At 39.6% G+C, this 22,756-nt stretch overlaps 1 protein-coding gene across 1 annotated transcript in view; it reads right to left on the minus strand.

Moving 5' to 3' along the window:
- Nucleotides 1–1,136: 1,136 nt before the first annotated feature.
- LOC131992836 (matrix metalloproteinase-17-like) overlaps nucleotides 1,137–22,756 on the minus strand; it is a 98,433-nt gene continuing 76,813 nt past the window's right edge. The window contains exons 5-10 of the mRNA XM_059358530.1: nucleotides 17,302–17,478; nucleotides 16,636–16,738; nucleotides 14,491–14,573; nucleotides 13,675–13,827; nucleotides 12,321–12,578; nucleotides 1,137–3,975 (exon numbers count right to left, since the gene is read on the minus strand). Of these exons, the coding sequence (XP_059214513.1) occupies nucleotides 3,650–3,975; nucleotides 12,321–12,578; nucleotides 13,675–13,827; nucleotides 14,491–14,573; nucleotides 16,636–16,738; nucleotides 17,302–17,478 (1,100 nt within the window). The 3' untranslated portion in view covers nucleotides 1,137–3,649. The remainder of the gene's footprint in view (nucleotides 3,976–12,320; nucleotides 12,579–13,674; nucleotides 13,828–14,490; nucleotides 14,574–16,635; nucleotides 16,739–17,301; nucleotides 17,479–22,756) is intronic.

Consider the following 22,756-nt stretch of genomic DNA (forward strand, 5'->3'; position numbering starts at 1 on the left):
TGACTTAACAGCTCTAAAAATACATCTGATACCATGCCTATTCCTCTTTGTTAATCAAATAATATGATTAAATACCTACAAACTGTTTTATATCTACTGACTGGGTTTGGTGTAGTAGCATCTTGAGGATGATCAGTTGGACAAACTGCTGAAAAGTGACCCGTCGTTCCGCCTTTGCCCCCAGGGAGCAGGTGCTCTCCTGGTGGTGGCCGAGCCACACCAGTTAATTAACACCACTCGAGTGTGTCAAGAGGAGGGAAGAAAAATTGCTGCTCTTAGTGGTGTCACACCCCGGTCTGCAAGGCGTGACAAAAGGGAGACGCAGGGGGAATAACAATGGATCCATTTTAAGTTCACATGAAAATAAATTACCACGATTTAAAAAAAAAAATATATATATATATATATATATATTGAAAAAGCACAATAGGAATACAACAAAACACAATAGCAATTGTACATGTAATCTCAGGCTGCAGAATAAAAAACAGAATTGTTAACAGAATAATAAACAATCAAGCAGGAGGCTCCTTGCAATAGAAATTATAGGTAATGCTTCTAAAACTTATTTTGACTGAAAACAGAATAAAGTTTGATAGTGCTTAAGGGTCATCTGTAGCCTCTTTGGTGACTTAATTACTCTAGTTTTTAAAGTCTTGACACTGACATGTGTTTCTTGTTGAACACAGCTTCCTCAAGCACTTATCTTAGTTGTTTACTCCACGACAGCTCACTTTGATCCAATGAAGCGGAATCGGAGCAGCAGAATATTTTTGGAATCAGGTGATATGATGTACTTCCCTTACTTGAAAAAGTGTGGACATACTATATAATCCGCTGCCAGCAAATCTGTCCAAAAAGCCACTGAGAGCGAGTGTGTGGTGTGATTGACGTGACGTGGTTTGCATTCCTGACGAGCAGCAGTGACCATTACAAGAGAAAACATGCTCAAGAACATCAGAGAGATGGAGAGCAGCTCCCAGCTGGTGTCTGCAAGCTGCCATGTTACCTTCATCTGTCTTCAAGGCCGGGCTTCTTTTCAATGACGCTAAATAATTACACACTCACGCCCACACACCCGCAACACTGAGTACTCTAAATAATCCGTCTCCATACAAATTAGTGTCATTCATATTCGTTTATTTTTCTACAAAAATATTTTACATTAGAAAACACACCTTGAAATATACAGAGCCTGCTTGGAACATCTCAACTGAAATATATCTGTGTCTATATTTAAATTGTAGGTAAATATATCAGCAAGAATAAATCCGGTTGCTATCTTGTGAGGTCTGCTTCATGATGTCACCAGAAGGAATTGGATCGATGGAGGAAGTCGCCCAGCGGTGAAGAAGAAAAAACTCTCTGTGAACTATAATCTGATCAAAACAACATGGAATTACAATCTGTCCATATTTAGTACCAAAAATACAACAAAACCAATACTGCCTCTGGTAGTGGCAGAGAATGCTTCCGTCCTGGAGTTGAAAATGATGAGATACATGAGCAGCAGTTCCTCAAACAGAGTGGGAGTACAGGTCAGGGATTTAAGCGGAGGATAATGTCGTTAAGCTACACTGAGGAACTTAACTTTCGGTCTTACAGGAAGTCTTCATTTGTCCTACTTCCCACAGCACTGTGTGCCCTTTCTTCATGTATCCACCTGTCTTCCTGTTTACAGCCCTGGATGCCATTCATCTACCTGTCGACATCCCAGCATGCCATTCATTTGTCTCCCTGTCAACATCCCATGGGGCCATTCATCTGTAAAGCTAACTATCTGTCTCCACTACATTTCAGGGTACTCTTCACCTGTCTTCCTAGATACATGCCGCGGTGTCATTCACCTGTCTAACTGCAGTATCTATGTCCCAGGTGCCATTCTTTACGCTGGGTTTGAGTCTTGTAGGCAGCTTCCTGTCAGGTTGAAATACTGTCTCTCTCTGGAAGGATTGGTGGGTCCAAACCTCAGCCACGGCCAAAACCTTACTGTGACCGACCTACAGTTATACATGTCGGTGTAGAGAGCTGGCAGGCAGTAAGCAGCCTGGCAGGAAGTTCTACTCGCCAGGCACATTGTAAAGCAATAGTTCGACATTAAGGGAAGTACGCTTTTTTGCAGAGAGTTGTCTTCAGATAGTCAGGAGTTTGCACTATGCTCACCGCGAGGTAGGGCTCAGAACACTTGCTGAGGCAGTGCAGCGCAGGTATACATCAGGAAAAAGGATACTAGACTAAATGTAAAAGTATGTGCTTTTAAGGGCAGTGGCAACCAAGATCAAAGTTGAAATAGTAGACAATGTGACAATTTTAAGCAGTGCTCCATGCCAAGGGTTTGCCTTGTTGGCCGCGACTGCTCTGCCCTTCAGAAAACAACAGCATAGCAAGAGCAGAGCAGTTTACCACTGATTGATACCATTCTCATATCTGTATGAGAGATATAAGGTTACAGTGTTGTTGTGATGGCTGTATTTGTATTTTCTGTTTGTAATAACTTTGTTTAATGTTGTACTTATTTTATTTCATGCCGCCTTCTTGGCCAGGTCTCTCTTGAAAAAGAGATTATTTACCTGGTTAAATAATGGCTATATTGGGTATCTTAGCTTAGCATAATGATTGAAAACAGTAACAAACTGCCAACCTGGCTCTGAATGAAGCTCATAACTGCCTGTAAAACTACAAAGGTGCATTTTTACATTTCAGTTTTTGTTACCATGGACAGAGCCAGGTTTGCTGTTTCATTATTTTAAGTATCTATGCTAAACTAAGTTAAGCTAAGCTAAGTAGTTAGGACAGACTTGTGTGGTATTGATCTTTTCATTTCGTCTGCCTCACTGGATGTGGACTGTTGGATTAATCCTGTCACTGACCTTCTATTTGAGAAGGCATTCTCCTCCCCTTCTGCTATCTGAGCTATCTGTTTTACAGGGGCACCATCGCTGCATTAGGCTTAGCGCCACCCAAAACAATTGGGATTGATATAAAGGAATACAAAGAGGCCAGAGTATTTTCTTGGTCTGCCTTGGCATATTTAGTTTCCCAAAATGTCGAACTATTCCTTTAAGGTAAAAATCTTCAAATCTACTCACCTGAATACCTATTATTATCTCAGGATACCATTCAACTGTAGAAAATCTACATCCCTGAATATCATTTACCCACTGACATGCCCACATCCCAGGATGCCATTCATTATTGCTGGAAACTCTGTAAACACAAAAAAGTAATTATGATGGGTGTTGTATTTCATGTGAACATATTTCTGACCCCACTCAGTTAGCTTCTTTGCAAAGATGAGACGGTTTAGCCATTCAAGAAGAAACTAAGAGATAGAACTTATGGTTCTGTGTAACTCAATTTGTTAAGCACAGTACTAGCATTGTCATTGTCAGTGGACTGATGCCGACTAGATATACCCTAGTATGATAAATGATAACGGTATGTACTACTCATACTGCAAGGCGCTTTAGATGACCATTAAATGACATGTGAAATAAATAACAGCAAAATAATAGCAAAAACATACCAATTGATATTTATATGAACAAAATGTTCCAGTTTGTATTTGGACTGTATTTGTCCACTGGCCCTCCACCAAAGAGTCTGTTTGTTTGCACCCAGCTTGAGAACTTTGTCCCATGCTTTGGCATCATAGCAGTTCAGAGCGGAGGGCCAGCGAGAGCGTCCAGAGAGGTGGCAGCAGCCACAGGGGAGACGGGGAGGGGCGGGCGCCTAAAGGCGAGGCGCTGTCAGAGGTGCAGGAACACACCTCGTATCCGTTCTCTGCGTGGTCTGGGTGATGGTGCACGTTGACTCTCGTCTCCGTGCTTTTGAGCTCTGTGTCCGGAGAGTCCGACTGCATCTCGGTGCACAGCAGCCAGTCTTTAGCGATGAGGCGGGGGTATCCTGCCTCCACTTCCATGTCACTGCTCGGCACTCGCCAGTACTCCTTCCCCTTGAAGAAATAGGACGAGCCTTCGGAGAGAGAGAGGGCCGAGGGTTGGTGTTAGTGTATGTTTTGTAATACAGGAATATAACAAGATAGGAGAGAATAAAATGCTAACTTTGTCTTTGCCCTTGAGGAAGATGAAAGTGCAAATTAAGTTTTAGAAACAGCAAACAAATACATTAGCAGGATTCTTGAGAAAGAACCATGTTTCACTTACAATATTGATGCTCTTTTGCTGCTTTGTATAACTTATTTTTGTTTTCCCCTCCAGCATTTTTCTCATCACAACATTTCTCTCCTCCTATCAGCATATTTCTTATCCACCTGTGATTTCTCATGGTCTCTCTTTTCTTAACGCTGTTCTCACTCGTCATGACTTGTCACCACATCTTCTTCATGTTTCTCTCGTCATCCCTCTATTTCACTGTTCTCTCTTTATCCTAGGCTTGTGGAAGCAGCCTAAAGGCAGATAAATGCTTTCATGTGGCTCCAGTTCCCTGGCCCAAAGGTGCATGTATGTGTGGATTTGCTTCTATATATACATACATGCATTTTTATGTGTCTTTCTGTACAATTGGGGTTTTTGTTAGGACTGTCCCCTCTTCTGCTTTTGGCCTGTTTCCATACACACACACACACACACACATACTCATCAAAGAGCTTGGACGAGGACCTCTGAAACTGGCAAAAGCACAGACACAACACAGACCTCTAAACACCTGACAGGAAAAAGAGCTTCCACACATTCAGCTGGGAGTTGCTACAGGGGAGAGAGGTGATGTTGCTTGCTCCCATTGAGAATAGCCTGAAATAAGGACGGAGTACCTGCTGCTAATTAGTTGTTTTTGTGCCAATTTTGAACATCTACAAGTGCTTTATCAAAGCCTAATCTGTGCAGCCAACTGGTAGAGGCATTCCTTGAAGGGGATTTACTGGGTAAAGACTGCCAAAACAATGCAAGTTAAAGTAAACACTATTAATCCCCATGGGAAGGCATATGTCCTCAGCATCTGACCTATTGTAATTGCTTAGGAACAGCGGGCAACCTTTATCCAGCACCGGGGGGACGGACTCCAGATCTAAGGCCCTTGTCTAGTCAAAGGAAATGCCAGGACCAAGTCGATTTTATAATTTCAGAGTCATTTTCTTAGACAGAATTATTAGAATATATGATAATATCTCTGATATTATTCCTTCCTAAAATGGAACTTATACATTAGCTCTTAAATCTCCCTTTAGCCCTTTCAATCTCAGGCCAAAAACTGTTTTTGTGTTGTCATTTTTCTATGTATGTGCCTCTCTAAGTCTCTTATTACCATAACCTTGGTATAACTAGTGAACTTTAGCAAACTCCTTACATCCCCGTCTCTTATTAAGGACACTGGAAACAACCAAGTGTGCACATGTTGCTTTATATGCTATAACAAAATGCAAAGGGCAGTAACAACCAAGCATGATGGCCCATTTTGCTCTTAATGGCCGGGGGGCCTCATTACAGAAAGTTATCCTAGCTTGTCTCAGTTTAGGATGACATTTAGGGTTTTTGGTACAAGGGAAACATATTTCTTAACTGCATTCAGGAAGAAATGCTATCATATCTTAGAATATATATTTAGCTATTACAGAACTGGATTTATAAAGTTTGAATCTGAATATTCTTAAGATGGCAAAGGCTCTCTGTGCTACATTCAAAATAACTGCCAAACATGGCAGCAGCACTGTTGTTATGGTTCGGCAAAGACAATAAAAATGGGAACAACATGAACACCAAAATATAATGATTGACATTTTTATTTATTCAACTGTCTGTCCTGGGCTGATAATTGAGAAGAAGAGAAAGAAGAAAACTTTCCAAAAATATGGTGTTTCCTCTTCTCCACTGACACGATTTGTGCCTCAGATTATCCAATAGAGAGCTGTTGATATCATGTTTTGTCCATGTTGAGTACCCTACCGGTGCATTCTAATCAAAGATAAAGGTATGGCAGGACAAATACTGATTGAAGAATGGAATTAACAGGAGGGAAGCCACTACCATTAGATTAGGAATAGCTTCTGTAATATAATTTTACCTATCTTTCAAACCAAAGTTAAGATTGGACAAAAATAGTATTTCTTATTTCTTATTCGTTTCCTCAGAGAGTAACATCGAAATGAGTGATTGATCCTTTACACTTAAGCTCTATAATACACTTAAATAAGACATATTACACAGGGAAACTGAGTGTGACACTAGGCTATTGAAAATGTACAACACTCAGGAGAAGTTGGTAACATCACTTGAAAACTTGTCACAAAGACCTAGGGCTGTACAATATCTTCCTAAATAAGTAATGGTAACAGGAGAAATGTTAGGGGAAACCCCACACCGAGGTAAACACTTTCTCATGGCTACAAATGTGCCACTTAAATGGTTGATTTTCAAAAAATAAACAGTTCAGAAAAGTTGGTTGAGGTAATATTTTCTGCAAGCACATTAACTCTGCAACTGTTGTATGAAATGTGCTATATATATATATATATATATATATAAAAACTTGGCCTGACATGATAGCCCAGAGCTATAACATGCTGATTAACAGCTACATCAACACCAATCACTTCATGTGCACGTCCAATTTAAGCTGTTGGCATTCTACTGGAACTGATAGGGTTAACCTACGGTTTTATACAGAACATATGTAATTTAATAAAGCGCAATGGCTTTCATTTCATTCTTTAAGCAATGGAAAATGACGTCCTTGGTGTGAAATTGCCTTAGTGTCCATTACTGTTAATATAATTCATGACTTTCATTGACAGTATAACAGCTGCCTTATTGATTAACTTCATATTTTGTGACTCATTAAGTCTGATACTATTATCCTGCACATCCTCCTACTGCACAGTGATTAAATCAAGTTACAAATCAGGCTCTCAATCTCAACCCATTTAGCCAAAGGAGTCTAATTCTCAGTGAGTTTAATTAATTTGTGTTTCAACTTCTAACTGGGAGAAAAACATTGAGACAAATAGGCTGCAGACAAACATTGTGCATATTTCTAACACACGTGTGTGTGTGTGTGTGTGTGTGTGTGTGTATATATATATTTATATATATGGTACATTCTGATAATTTTTATTATTATTGCAATTAATTTTTCAGCACACACTTATAATCACTCCTCATAATGGGTATTGTCATGCTACTGCCACACATAATTACACACGGCCAGCTGCACATTAACATTTTTTACTATCATGTCATATTCATGTGTTTTATAGAAGGCACTATAGACATTTTATATAGGAGGTAAAAGAGCAAGAGTGTTTTACAGGCCCAGATGCACATAGTCTGTAAAGATTACTGACATGGCAGATTCAGGCGTGACATGCTCCAGTAATGCTCACATTACCCCCCCCCCCCCGTCCTATAAAGCCAGCCAGAGAACGAAGAGGAGTAAAGAGAGAGGGAGGGAGGTTAGCAGAAGGTTTTAAAGGGAGAGATAGAAGGGAGGAACACACACGCATCATCACACACACTAATTGAATAATATACACTCAATATGCATTTGAGCTAATGCATTTAATTGGCGTATCAGTTGTTAATTTAAATCACCTTTCTTTATATGGACATTATGGAGGGAATTATAAAAGACATAACCTAAATATAAGTGAATTCTGCTATTATCATTATATTAACATTGAGGAATATTCTATTCTATGCCTGTTTCATATACTAGATGAAACTGTTTTTCATCCAACCACCTCAGTTTGTTAATTAGAAACATGCAACAGAGGCAGATGAAACATGCGTCATTGCCGTGAGACCTGATATTAATATCCTGCTGATCTACTCTGTGTGAGTGACACAGATAAGACATGCAGTAACATTACCGCAAATAATTGCTTCCAGTAGGTCCCGTAGTGTCTCACGAAACCCTAATAACATTAATATTCTTGATGCTATGTAACTGCTTTGAAACACTTATGAGTCGAGCTACTGATTGTTTAAGGGGAGACGGTGAATTGGTTGATTTTTTTAACTTAAAGATATCGACATGAAACTTCAACAGTTTGTTATTTACATTAAGACAATGTTTTTTTTTTGCATTACAAGTTTTCTGAAATTGTATGTTTAGATTTTGAAATGAGGTGTGAACTCATTAAATATGAGCTAATTGCATATATTTCCAGCACAGAAATCTGAACATTGGATAAATCAACATTTACAGTTATTATTTTATTTTGTTGATATATTGGATACAAAGTTGTTTACAGAAGGAAATTGGGATATCTCTAAAAACTGTCATTGTCATATTTTTAGTAACAAAATGTTGAATAAATCAGGGAATGCATGATATATAGACAAACCGCTCAGTGAAAAGCGTCAGAATGTAGTTAGAAATAAAACTGGTAAGTTTGGTGTTTGTAAGTGGAGCTGAAATTGAGATTCATGGCTCGTATGAGAAAAAAACCCATTTTGAGAAAATGGCCTTTTACGATTACATACAGCCTAAAGACTGACTATTTGAGGACAAAATACTGAACCTAATTCATAGCAAATACAATACAGAACATCTAAAACACATACTATTGTGCAGGATGTGCTAATGATGCCTATATGATGACGAGGTTTAGACTACATTCATGGTACTAAATGCTGCAATAGAAGGCTAACGTTTAGTGAATTTATGAGAAATCTACAGGATGGATCAAATATAGTAAAATATGTAGCTAAATGTTTGTTTTGTATGTTTTCTTTCCACCATTCTGAAAGACGGTATGTTATGGGAGAAAAATATCTGAAAACCTCAAACGTGACCAGTGCATGAAAAAATGATGTTTTTGCTTGTAATGCCTCCCTTTAAAAGCTCATAATTGGATGATTTATGTTTTGATCAGTGTCGAACTTTACGATACAAAAACTTGCTGGGTCAGTGGTTATGACACCATATGTCATAAAAGCCAAGAGCCAATTTGCGGCAGTTACCAGAGAACAATACTCGTGTCGTCCATCTGCCACCGACACTTCTTTCCTGATGTGATTCAGAAATCTCCCATTCATATTCTGGAAGCAGTTTAATTATATATGAACAGAAGGCAATGCCCATGCTGCCACAGTGAAACATTTCTCTAGCAGGACCACAGATGAGTAGGACGCTCTCAGAGAGAAAGAAGTCTTGGCTGCGTTCACTGAGAGCCACAATCAAGTCAAATACCGCAGGCTGCAGTCTGAGTGAGGATGCCGCTCACACATTTAAGTCTAACAAACAGTTCAGGCTGAGAGTGGAGATAAGCAGAGACAACTTAAGAGCCTGATAAAACACCTGTTATTCCCAGAGTAGCTACAAAAGGACGGCATGCCAAAGCTGAGGGCAGCATATAGAAGCTGAGGGCAGCATAAAGAAGAGAAAAGTGCTCAACTAAAACTACTAAAACATCAAACTACTACTACTGTCGTGTGCATATAAATACTCTAATAATATCTACACTTTTGTGAATGATTTCTGTGAATGCACCTTTCTTGTGTTATCTGCACCAACTGTGAATAAAACGTTTTTTTTTTACATTTACACCTCAGCTTCTTCTCATGTGCATTTCAGTCACAGCCAGCACATTCAAAAAAGATGCCAGAGAAATCATGATGCTCAAGCAAACAGACTCCAACATAATAATATCTATGAACAGATATCAGTATATGAATGCAGAATATATAGGCAACGGTGCAAAGGAAGCGTATTGGTTTCCGTCTGTAGTTAGAGTAGTATTCACCAATCACGTTTGAGCAGGTTTTGGTTGAATGCAGGTAAACAGTCCATGTAGACAGCAAAAGACATGGAACACATTGGCTGAAATGCAACCTTGGAACATGCATTGTTATATCCGCCATAAACTGGCTACTGTGAAATAGTCGTCGTCTCACAACTCCAATTCTATTCTTGAATCTCAAATTGCTAAACAATGACTGGCGCACATAGAAAGAAGTCTTGGCCTGGATATCTGTTATTTGGACATCTGCTGTCTACACTCGGACCTCCAAAATATTAATCCCTTACAGACTGATAGCTGATTGTCAAAATGGATCAATTTTATACTATTATTTCTATGAGCCGAAGTTCAAGGCCAAACTGGAAGCACGGCTTCCCTGTTAAAAGATAACTGATTGATATTAATAACTGCCATTGCCTACAACCACATGATCACGAAACAGAAGCAAATATATGAAAGCCAATACATGCTGATATTGAATAATGACCATGCCCTAATGACAATTTACTACAGCAGCTGTTCTTTATCATTCTGTTTAGCAGTGATCTCACAACTTAAAACACTAAAATTTTTATTTTAAAAGTAAAATTAAATATTTGGTTTCTAATCCCAGAGTAATAAATAAAATATTCTTTAAAATGTAAAATTGCCTTTTCTGTGTGGATTGGCCTTTGCTGCCACCTATTGGCTTTATTGTGCACTGCACCATAGTTGATATTTCTTTTTCAAAACTGCTGCCACAGCATTTTGCTTCTGTATCGATACAGTAGCAAGCGTCAGTACATCACCATTTAATGCTATATTGATTTTTTGAGCACACCCCTACATCCCACAGAGTCCTGAGAGAAACACCTACATCTTAAGCAGCTAAATGCTCCTCTATATTCACCAGCTAGTTGTTAACTGGATTTGTCTGCCATCTGGTACTGTCGTGGTTGATGGTGCTTGATTAGAGCTGTGAGTGTCAATCAAACAGCAAAGTTGTGGGCCGTTAAAATCGAAACAATGACCCGAAAGATGCTTAAACGCTCCATGGAGCTGATGGGAGCTGCAGTGTTTGATGATATTCTCTGTGGGTTTGACACCTTTCACATTACAAGTTAAGCCACTGCTCATATATAAATATTGTTTTAGGCAGCTTTAAATCAGGAAAATACATTTCTATGCAATGGTAAATGACAATTCACGCTACATTGAGTGTGCAAGTGAATTTGACATTTACTCATGGGATGGTTATACAATTCAAGTCTGACACAAGGAGTGCAAAAATAGGAGCAAACATATTGCAGACTCAACCTGCCAAGAGGGATAAAACTAAACTAAACTAGACATAAAATACAGATTTATTATTAGCTCAGATAGCTCAAATTAGTCACCTTTTGCATATTTACATAGTTGACAGGTCTGGCTGTGGAGGTGGATGGCTGCAGGGAGGTAACTGATGCTGAGGCAGCTAGTGTGAGGACTGATGGACTGAAGCTACAGGCCAGAGGGCAGTCTGTAAAATGCAAGGCTGCCCAAAAGGGGTAAAATCGGCACTTTCTTTCATGGGCTTTATTTTTGCTCTGGTGCCATTCAGGTCTTTTTAGAGCGGACTACTACAAGCAGACTAACTGCTTAACTGTTCAAATGAGAAACTTTTGCTTTATCTTGGAGCAGGATAAAGCAGGAGTCCCATCAGTCGATGCATCTGTAGGACCAGATCAGGATTGACTGCGAGACATTGATTGCCCTGAGGTTAATGCAGCAGGAAGATTCTCTGTTCTTACTCAGATTAGTGATCTTGTCATCCAAGTTTTTTCAAACAGCTTGTGTCCCATGAATTTGACCGACTCCACTGAGCTCACAGTGGCAGCATGGATTAATAATGGGAGACTGGCTTGTGGATTCATAACACCCAACACAGCTCTCCACTGTGTTTGCAGTGTAAAGGTCAAGGCTGTTGTTGGCAAGCTGAGATGCCAGTTTTACAACCTTGTTCTGGTAGACCGACTCACTGTATGTAATCTAAAAAGTTTGTTGTCTGGAAACTTGTTCCCTAAAGGCAAAAGTACGACCGCATATTTTCTGTAACCACAGCTCACTTTTTATGGCTCACCAGTTATTTGTTACTGTGTATGTACACATCATATTTGCCAAGAGGGTGTATCCAATATGAGATTTTGTGTGTGTATGTGTGTGTGTGTGCAGTCAGTGTATATAGTAGCTTTTTTGTTGAGAATAGTAAAAATGATCATCAGATTTTCGCTATAGGTATTAATATGGATATGAATATTAATATGCTCAGATAAAGTTTGTAGCCTTCAGAAGTGGAGGTGCTGCAGGCCTAAATAACAACCACTTCTGCCAATTTCCACACCTACAGTTTTGTAAAGCTTATTTTTCATATGAAATATGTGTCGCCAAATCCAAGTTTCCAGAGTGAGGTAACTTTTTACAGTTCCCTTTAGAGCCACATAAGATTGTACAAACCTATGTTCCCTATTTGAGTGGATTCCAACTGATGGGGGAATAAAAGTTTGTGGTAATGTTTAAATATTTAAAATTAACCATGTAGATAGAGAGCATAAAAATGCTTATTAAAACTCTCTGTTCAGAGTAAATTTTTAAGATTACTCACCATCAGACCACCTCATGGCGTCGTCCAGTTGAGGCGGCAGCCCCTTCCAGAGCGTGCTGTCTTTAGGGTAGCCCAGGTCCATACGCCTCAGGTGGTCATCGTAGCGCCAGTAGTGGTTGTCTTTGAAGAAGTAGGTTTTGTCGTTGTGCAGCCAAACAAACGCTGCATCCACTCCTTCCAAAGGCAGGCCAAAGTCACTGATTGGACGAGGGTAGCCCTCTTCTACGTTATTGTCTTTAAACACCCAGTACTTTAGACCTGAAGAGGGTGGACACAGAGGTCACAATTAAAGCATGAAATAGTCTAGAGAAAAGCACACATTGTCATTCTGGGATAAGGGAAAAAATGCTCCTGCTTGTTCGTATTTCTTTAAATTGATTACAATTGTCTTCGGTGGTGCTGAGCCCATGAAGCAGCGATGGAATCTGTAGCGGAGCAAGATAGCTAATTTGCCTGTTCATAACAATCGTACAGTGCTGAATTTTTATACAACTCACCTCTTTGAAATAATATTGAGGCTTAAAGTTATGCATTATTAAATGCATGGCTGCCCTGAATGACAGGTGGCTGCCATCACAGGTCACAGGTTTAGCAACCGGGCTTCATTTGGCCGCCTCAGCTCCACCACGCTGGGCCCATTTTTGCATTAGCTGGTAGCTGACATTCTTGCTTCAGAGTCATTATTTTAAAGCAACATCAGTTGAATAAGATGTGTGGCAAAGCTGCATTATCTGTCCATTCACTCTCTCGCCTCTTTTATAAAGTCATGGAAAAAATGATTAGACCACCCTGGTTTTCTTCCATTTCTTGTTCATTTAAATGCCTGGTACAACTCAAGGTACATTTGTTTACAAATAATAACAATAACAAATAATGACTACAACAAAAAGTAGCTCAATGAGAATTTAATTTAAGAGCTGATATCTAGACAATTTCCATGGTTTTATTGAATAACCATGGAAAATGCCTAGATACGAAACAAATGTACCTTTAGTTGTACCAGGCATTAAAATCAACAAGAAATTGAAGAAAACAAGGGTGGTCTAATATTTTTTCCATGACTGTACTTCATCAGTGTCTCTGTTTGCAGTGATTCATTGGCTTATTATCTTGACTACATTTTGTATTCATAAATCAGTTTAGATTGCCAGTCAGAAAATCTATTGAAATGTATTACCACTGTAAGTGTTACAAGATACATACAAAATAACTTTACTATTACAACCTTTAGTCTCCCCGGCATGTTTGTAATTGTAGACTCATGGTAAAAAAAATATCGACAAATGGGATTCACCAAAGTGCTAATATGGTAAAATCTACATAGACAAATACTTGTGAAATCAGAGATATTCACCTTTGAAAAAGACTATTTTGTGGTCTCCAGGCCTCTCATACACAGCATCCACACTGTCCAGGTTAGGAGGGAGGCCCCTCCAGAAGCGGTTGATCTGAGCTGGACGAAGAGACACCAGGTGCTTCTCCCGAGTGAGTCGCCAGAAGTACTTCCCTACGACAGAGAAGCAGGTTAGACCATGGAACTTGTTCACAATATCTTGTTGAAGTGTATTACAAGAAAATGGTGCCATGTTTAGTGAGCACACACTCATTATATTAGAGATTCCTACTGGTTATCATTTCATAATTTGTTTGTTTGCTACTTTTATCTGCATGTGAATTAGAGAACAGGGAAATATGACAGATGGGTCTGTGCTTAAGAGAGCTGTTTCTAATTAGCAAGAAGGGAAACGTTAGCCAATATAAATCATGTACTGTTATGTTTTAAGAAAATATTTTCAATAAGACTATATTTAAAATGCTTTGGCTAATTAAAAACCTTATCACACTGGCCAATAAGCTAAAACGATCAATTTCAAACTCGGCAGATAACAAGTGTACAGCAAAAACAGCTTGGGCCCTGAAGGAGCATTTTGTTTAGACTGCAGAATATGTGACGGTGTGCGAGCCTGTGATACGAGCCCGGGGAGCCACACATGGCTTGGCTTTTTATTGATCGCTGGAGCCACAACTCTGCCCAGCCTCTGTCCCTTACTCTTCCACTTTATCTCTTCTCCACTTCTTTTTCCGCTCTCCTCCTATACTGTCTGTCACTATTTATCTGTTTGTCCGTCAGTATCTCTTGTCCACTTTTTCTTCTTTTAGGCTGGAATACCTTTAAAAAAGAAGGCTTCTCCTCGTATTTGGGCCACGGCATCAAAGTGACTGGTGCATCTGTCTGGGGCATCTCGTGCCAGCCTGAGAGAGGAAAGTTGGAGGAAGTAGGAAAGAAAAGTTTTATGTCCAAAATAATAAGAAAGACATTGTGTTTGACGCTATATACATACCTACCTTATTACATAAAGCATAAAATAACCTCACTTATTGTCAGGTAGACTGTTCACAAAACAGGTCAGAGCAATTTGCATACAAAAAACCCCCAGCGGTAAATGCACCCACCTACTGAGAGAGCCTTAATGTGTGCATTCATGTGCATGTGTTTCCTTCAATTAAATAGGCTAAATATTAGGTGAAATGCTATCACGCTGACATGGTGAGGTCGCCCAGTGCATTTATCCTCTGGGCTAATAAGTGATTTAAAGCACTGACGTGGCCGGCCTGTCAATGATAGAGGCATTAGCACCACAGGGCTGCCACTGTGAGTGGGAGGCCGCAAGCCTTCACATTACCAACAAAGGTCTCCATTCAGAGCTCCATTAACACGACACCGCTGCTTAGTGGTCAGCTTTTGTGACCCTTGTCGGGCATAACCCAACTTTTCTTCGCATCATGACCAGAAGGTGGTGGTGGTGAAAAATGAGTAATGAAGGCAGTGGAAGTGGGAAAGAGGCTTTTATATGCTGCTTAGTCTTTGTATGTGTATACATGGAAGTTGGCAAACACTAGGTGTTGTTGTTGTTTGGTACACAGTTTGATCACTCATCACAGCAAGCTGCCCTCTCTTGACCCTATTGATTCAGAAAGCAGGTAACTCACTTGCAAAGCAACCAGCCTCAGCTCATGCTGGATCATAATTAACATATCAAAATCCGTAAGCTTAGTGCTATGGTATTGACAAAAAATATGAGGATGTTGTTGTTCAGTGCATAAACATACTGTTTTGCTTATTGTGTTTTTGCCCTGCTAGTTTATGTGCATTATGATGGTTTCAGAAATACACAAGCCACAGTCCCAGCAATATAAAGATAACAGTAATAAGACATTTCCTAGTGGGGAGTAGAGATACTGTAGCATGATGTTCGGACTCCTGATGTGAGGAATCATTTCAAATTTTTTTTCAAACTCCTGAACCGAATCCAGAAGATCACTAAACATTCACTTATGGTTCATGTGCTGTGTAGTCTGACTGACATGCTGTACTGCTGTGCATTGGGGGCGGGTCTGTTGGTCTGCTCAAGCCTTTGGCCCAGAGTGAGATATCTTTACAACTACTACACAATGTGTGATGAAATGTTTGCATTGGCATTAATGGTCCCCAGATGATGTTTCCAAATCATTTTGAAATCCCCATTATCTTTCTTAAAGACTCAACTTCATGTCAAGTTGTCAACTCGACCATATTTTAAAGGGGACATATTATCCTTATTGCCATTTTTAAAAATATATTTGGGGATTCTACTAGAACATGTTTGCAGGCTTAAATATACAAAAAAAACTCAGTATATTATTAACAATATAATTATTTCTCATATTGTCTATCTGAATATATCTGTATTTACTGCTCTGTTTCAGCACCTGTTTTTTAAGCCCTTCCCTTCAAAAAGTCCAGTCTACTCTGATTGGTCAGTGTTTCCAGATGCTTACATCTTATTGAAGGGAAGGACTTAAAAACAGGTGCTAAAACAGACTTTGGTGTCTCTACAGCAGCAATCTCTGCACTGTCATTGCAGCTGGGGAATGGCTGTAGTAGCACTGTAACTGCACCATCTATAATAGTTGTGACATCACAAGATTGCAGTCCTGACAGCTTGTTTAAAGGTGCAGTTTCTGAATATGGGCTGTGCCTTTATTTGTAGAGAGTTTTGATACTTTCACAGTATTTACATAGCACCTAGTCCTACTTATAATAAAGTAGACATGGATACTTTTTACTTTTAACTTTTTACAATAGGCAACCTTTAAATTTCCCACGAAGGATGACCCCTGTGGTGATCACTTGCACATATTCACTAATCATATTTCTGATCCATCAACTATTTCTGACAATTTTGACTATTACTATTATCCCTCTAGATGTTTGAGAACTACAATACTTGAGTTATTTGTGTTGTACTTGAAGGACACTTGATCTTCTACTTACATGAGAGTAGATCTGTTTTCAGGAAGGTCCAGCAGGACAGGAGGTTCAGCCGTCTGAGAGGGGTTGCCTGGTCGGTTGGTGTGGGACACTGAGTCTCTGACGCCTATGGAGAATATGTGCGTAAAGATTAAAAAAAATATTTAAAAAACACTCAGAAGTCAAGATAATTGATTTAACAGGGGGCTGTGTAAACAAAGTAATCAATGAATCAAAAGACTAATAGACATTTTGTCGATTTTGATTTTTTGGCTCAGTTCCCTACTCTTTTGAATTCTGCATTTATTGCATCACTAAAGAACATGAAACATCCAGCAGGGAATGCTTTGTCTTAGTGTCTGTGCTCTTTTTTAGAATTTAAATCATCTCCCTCCTTCACAGTCCTGGCCTTCAGCATTCTTTCCTGCACTTCATTTTCATCTTCATGATCATTAGTCTCTCCCCCGCATACTGCTACTCTCTATATCAGTCAATGGTGGGATAAGGTCATATGCCATAAAGAGGCCCAATTAACTCAATCCGTGTTTTCATTAATCAATAACCTTGCTCCACAGAGCAATTGCTCTTCCTCTCTCAGTCCCGCACACGCACACACACTCTCTCTCACACACACACACACACACACACACACACACACAAACACAAAAACGGATGAATGTTCCCTCTTACCGTAGAGCTGCCAGACGCGGACCTTGTCTTCATAGGGTAAGTCGTATTTCAGAGGGTCTCCTACAGGACCCTGGTAGTACGGTCTCATGATGGACTCCATGGCTGAGGTGTGGACCAGGCCGATGGCGTGACCGAACTCATGGACTGCAACCGCGAACAGATCCATCCCGTGAGAGTCTGAAGGAGACGGAGAGAGAGGGAGAGAGAGAGAGAGAGAGAGAGAGAGAGAGAGAGAGAGAGAGAGAGAGAGAGTCTGAAATCATCATCAGGCTTTTTACAATTTCTTTTTTTAGATGTGCCGGACTCCATACCTGCAAAACTTAAGTTAACTTCCTTAAAAGTGATTAGCTGCCTTTTATTATTTTTATTATTACCACCACAATGAGGCAACATTTAAGCTTGGTAGTTTGACAGTCTGCCAACAGGATTAGAGATAAACTTTAGACCAGATTTTAATAAAACTTGGTGGAAGGATGTAGCATGGGCCAAAATTTGGACTGGATCGGGGAGCTGGTCCCCAAATTCTTTGTTTTTATTTACCTTTAATATTGCAGGAAAGGGCCTTTATGTTGCGTTTATGTGTTGCCGAAAAAATGCTTCCCGGTTGGGAAAATTCACTCTCCGAGCAATGAAACACAACACAACTTTTTTGTAGTATCCATTTTGTTTCCATGTTACAACAGAACGCTCATTTACACACAGAAACCGGAAAATGGTCTTCAAAGTTGAGAAATGGGACCATCTGAGGGGCATGTGAATGCACCACCAGCTTTGGCAGCGGTTTGCACGCTCTGAGTGTCATTCTAGTTCCATTATGATAAGTGTTGTTTTTGTGTTTTCCTGTTCAGCGATAGGTAAATCTAAATGTGGCATTAGTTGATTTGTTTGAAAAATAAAACTGAAATGAAGGTTTGTGCTGTTCGCATTTGTAAACATGTATATTTCAACCTGGAGCTGAAATAAAACAGTAAGACGAACATCCTAGAATTTTGAATTTGCACCTTCATCTTTTTTTAACTGGAGTCACTGTATTCAGGTGACCAGTCTATTCAATCAAAGAAGCAGCCACAGAATGCTGCACACTGCACATTTCTCTTTTCTACAATCGTTGCTGTCCAGCGTAGTAGTAAATTACTTAACAAGAAAAATGCACACTCTAAATCTTAGACACAGCTCCTCTTTCTTTTGCTGTCAAGTTGAAAAAAAAGTCAGAAAAACAAGAGATGTCATTATTCTTAAATGAATCATAATGAGACAATAATATAGTGTTCACAAAACATGAAACAGTATAAGTAGCTTTTATAAATCATCAATTTTAGTTTAAAAGCTACTGTCTCAGCTTCAGCTTTTACAGAGATCACCTTGCTGCTTAAAAGTTTGTGACTTTTGTAGAACCAATACAACCCCTGTTTGCATGTTTATCCCTTTTATGAGTGAACTCCATAGGTTGCAAGTTAAGAGGCGTGACAGACAGCTCTGGTGGCTGTGAGTGCTGTTAGGCATGTGGTGTAGTGAGATAACTATGGTAATACTGCCTGAGCCCCTGGGCTGCCAATCAAAACCTGAGTGCGGAAAGACACCTAAAGAGGCTGCAGGCTATTAAAGCACATTTCCCTCGATGTTCAACTAAAAAAGAAAAGGCAAAGCTTCGAAAAACTCCTTGTCTGGCTCTGCTAAGCAAGACAAAACCTGGGGTTTAGAGATTTAGATTTGCAAAAATGTGAGTGCTAGCGTGTCGAGCCAAGCTAGCTTAGAGTTCCTCGGTGGCTCGGGTGAAGTCTGAAGTCTTCTGTTAACCTTGTGTTGGCCTCGACTCGGGAACATCTCAGTGCTGCGCTCTGTCAAAAGACAAAGGACAATTGGAGACATGCACTTGTGCTTATAACACCTGGGATATTCTGGAGCCAAATGCCAACTCTAATCTACAGGAGCACATGGCGCACAGAGGGAAGGTGGATAAAAGGAGGGATCGAGGGGGAGAGAACGGGGATTCAGAACAAAGTAGCTACCATGTCATCGTATTTACAGTCCATCTGAGGTTGACAGAAAAAAATCCTAATGCCTGCGGACAAAGTCAGAGCGGAGAGATTTGGGTGGATGAACGAGACTCATTGAGTTAGACATCCGTGTGAGAAAGACAGAGAGCAGGAAAGAGAGAGAGTGTAGAGAGCTGCAGAATGACATTACTGCATGATCAGTAACACATATCCAACTGTTTTCAGGGTAACATAAGATTAAAAAATCTCATTATTTTGACGCACAGTTAAGACATTTACTCAGGGGTAACTCTACCTCACATAAACCCTGATGTATCCAGAATGCTACAAACATAGCCTGCAGCATTTAGTTAAAAGTTTAATAAGGGCGATGTACCATACGGTAGATAGAAAGAAGCAGGAGCACAACTAGCCGAGGGCTATCCTTTCCATTTGATGTGCATCCTTGTAGTATCGTGACCTTGCATTCCCAGGTGCCATTATGACGTTAGAATCAATATTTCCCTCAGGACATGTAATAGTTTTTTAATGCTTAAAGCAAGTAAAAAACACAGTAAAAGTGAAGGGATGAAGCAACACATTCTCTTCATTTGTTGTGTCGGATTTCATCATTTATAAGATGAAAGAAAGCTACATTTGAGTAAAGTTGTGTGCAAAGTCATGGCAAAGTTAAGTATTGTGCATTCCCCATTTCACAATGACACAAGCTGAGCGATGGCAGCTTCAACTGACATTTTAGAAATCTTTAAACTAGAGATGAACATTGATTCTCAGAGTTTAACATAGTGCAAATGGTCAAGGATAAACATTAAGGGGTCTCAATTTTAATGAAAGAATTGTTCAAGCAGAAGAATTGCTGTGTTATTGTTTTTTTGAGAGACTGAAATACAAAAAAAAAATCAATTCAGGTGATATCTGCAGCCAAAGTTGACCCACTTATTTCCTTCCTCCACTTTGTTTTACTCTCAGAAGATGAAGATGCCGTTACCTATATATATTATACTAAATTATTGGATAGTACAGTGAAAGCTTAATTGTATTCCATGCTCCAGTACAGCTCAGACTCTAACCCTTACTCACTGAAACTCAAATGGGAAGCTGATCATGATTAATTAAAATTCCTGAGGAGGGACCAACTTGAACCGTTGAAAATCTGTGAAAAAGGTTTCAAGAGAAATGAAAATTAGACCTCTGAAATTTGAAATATTTATCAAAGTTTATTGAGCTCCTCGGCTCCACGCAGTGAAACGAAAATTGAAGTCAGATCCTTGAACTCTCATTCATATTTAAAGGACTTTTGGTACTATAAATTTGGAAATCAGAGAATGTTGAGCAAAATATATGCTGAGTGACATTTTATGGTAGAAAGATAGCTTCTCAATACTGGCAGATAATTGCAGACTGACCTATTATGTTTAATTTCAGGTTTATAATTGTATTTTGGGTTTCTACTATTCTGACATGCTTTGATGTTAAATGGTATTTTTCTCATACTGCTCATGGCTGCTGCACCTCTATTCACCCTCTGCCTGTCCCCCCAAAAAAGCCCAGCCTGCTCTGATTGGTCAGCATTTCTTTTCTGGTCTTCAGCATCTAACCTTGCTGTGAAAAATCACCAATAATGGCTTTTAAACCAAAAACAGTGGGGCCAGTCCATCATTTTCAATGTTCCTTCTGTCCTTCCCTTTCCTTCTACTGTAGTTCCAACAATGATTAGAAGAATGTTTAGGGTCATTGTCTTCTTGGAAAATAAATCCAGGCCCAATAAGAAGACCCCCAGATGGGACTCCATACCTCACCAGAAGGTTGTGGTATACTTTCTTATCCATGATGCCATCAATTTTCACTACGTCACCTGTTCCTGAGGCTGAACTGGCACCCCACACCATATTACTATCCCCTCCGTGTTTAACTGTTGGCAAGAGACATTTTTATATTCCTCCCTCTCTCTCCATCGAACATACACTCTTCGCTTGTTGCCAAACTTGGACTCATCACATTATACCAATCTTCCTTTGCTCATTTATTGTGTTCTTTTGCAGATTTCAGGCCTTTCACTCTATTTTTCTCTTTCAGTAATGGTTTCTTTGCTGCTATTCTGCCAACAAGTCCTTGTTCTCCCAGTTTCCGACGCACAGTTCTTGAAGACACTGTTGCACCATTAATCATTGTGGTGTTGGTCTCGTCATGCAATTCTCATGAGGTCTTTCTTCGGTCCTTAAGACCGAGAATTTTGAGATGCTTCATTTGTCAGTCTGTCTTTCTTTTTTCTACCTCTCCCCTTTTGGCTCTAGTGTGAATTGGATTGCCACCAATTGACCATGGTGTTCTAAAGTGTACTACACAGTGCTTGGACTGCATCGAAAGTCCTTGGCTATGCAGCTGTCACTTCCGCCTGCATCAAAAAGGGCCTTTATGATCTCACTCGTTAGCTCCATCCTCACCTTAGCCAAAGAGCATCATGTGCTTTAAGAGGCTTTGAATTTATACCAATTGGTGGTATGACCTCAATGATAAAACTGTGATGTTACCAATCACTTGAAGAGCAGGATCGGCCTTGTACATTCAAAAGAATCACACAACTATGTGCTTAGACTCTTTCAATTTAACCACGATCACACCTGACAATAATTACACAAGTAGTTTGGCTTCTTCTGTGAAGGAACATCATTGTGTGCCATTGACAGTGAAATTGGCCTAGCTTGTTTTTTGTAAGGAAATTGACCTAAATCTCCTTATGATGGCTATTCTATGGTTTATAGAGCATAATGATGACTTTGTAGATATTTAATTAATCAGTTGAGAGTAGAAAAACATTTGGAAATAGAGTGTTCAGAACAGTTAGAAACTTGAGGTTTTTGCTCACAGGGATTTATACATTTAATGCATTATTTGACACTTTGGCCACCTTCAATATAAACTTTGAAACCGTAACATTACATATATGACAGATAATAAGGAAAAGCAAAAATAGGTCCCCCATAAATTCCCTTTTTTAGCTAGTTTGCATTTGTTTTGGAGACACTTGAGTTGTCTGTGATATCTGCCTCCCCAAGGCAAAGTGGATACAAAGAGCTATTCTGTCGTGTCAAAAATTAATTGAGAAGAATGGAAGTCTGCATCGACTCTTTTTGTGAATATTTATTGAGTTAAATTAGGCAAGCTGGCAGCTCTAGAAAAACGATCCTTTAAGCTACGGAACAGACCGGATGGCTGCTATACAAAAGAGGAGATGTGGGACCGTCACATCAATGGTCCAAATTTAATTAATACAATTTCAGTTTGCAACAATGAGCAATAATCAACATGCAGGCGCATCTGGCTCAAAACCATCAATGGGTAAATGCCGAGGAAGAAGAAAGGATGCAACCTGTTGCTTTTCCTGACCAGCACACTCTGGAATCATGCCTGGAAGGTACAGTATGGTCTCATTAAGAAAGAAGCTTAAGCCAACACAT

This window comes from Centropristis striata, chromosome 19, assembly GCF_030273125.1.
Source record: "Centropristis striata isolate RG_2023a ecotype Rhode Island chromosome 19, C.striata_1.0, whole genome shotgun sequence".
NCBI lineage: Eukaryota > Metazoa > Chordata > Actinopteri > Perciformes > Serranidae > Centropristis > Centropristis striata.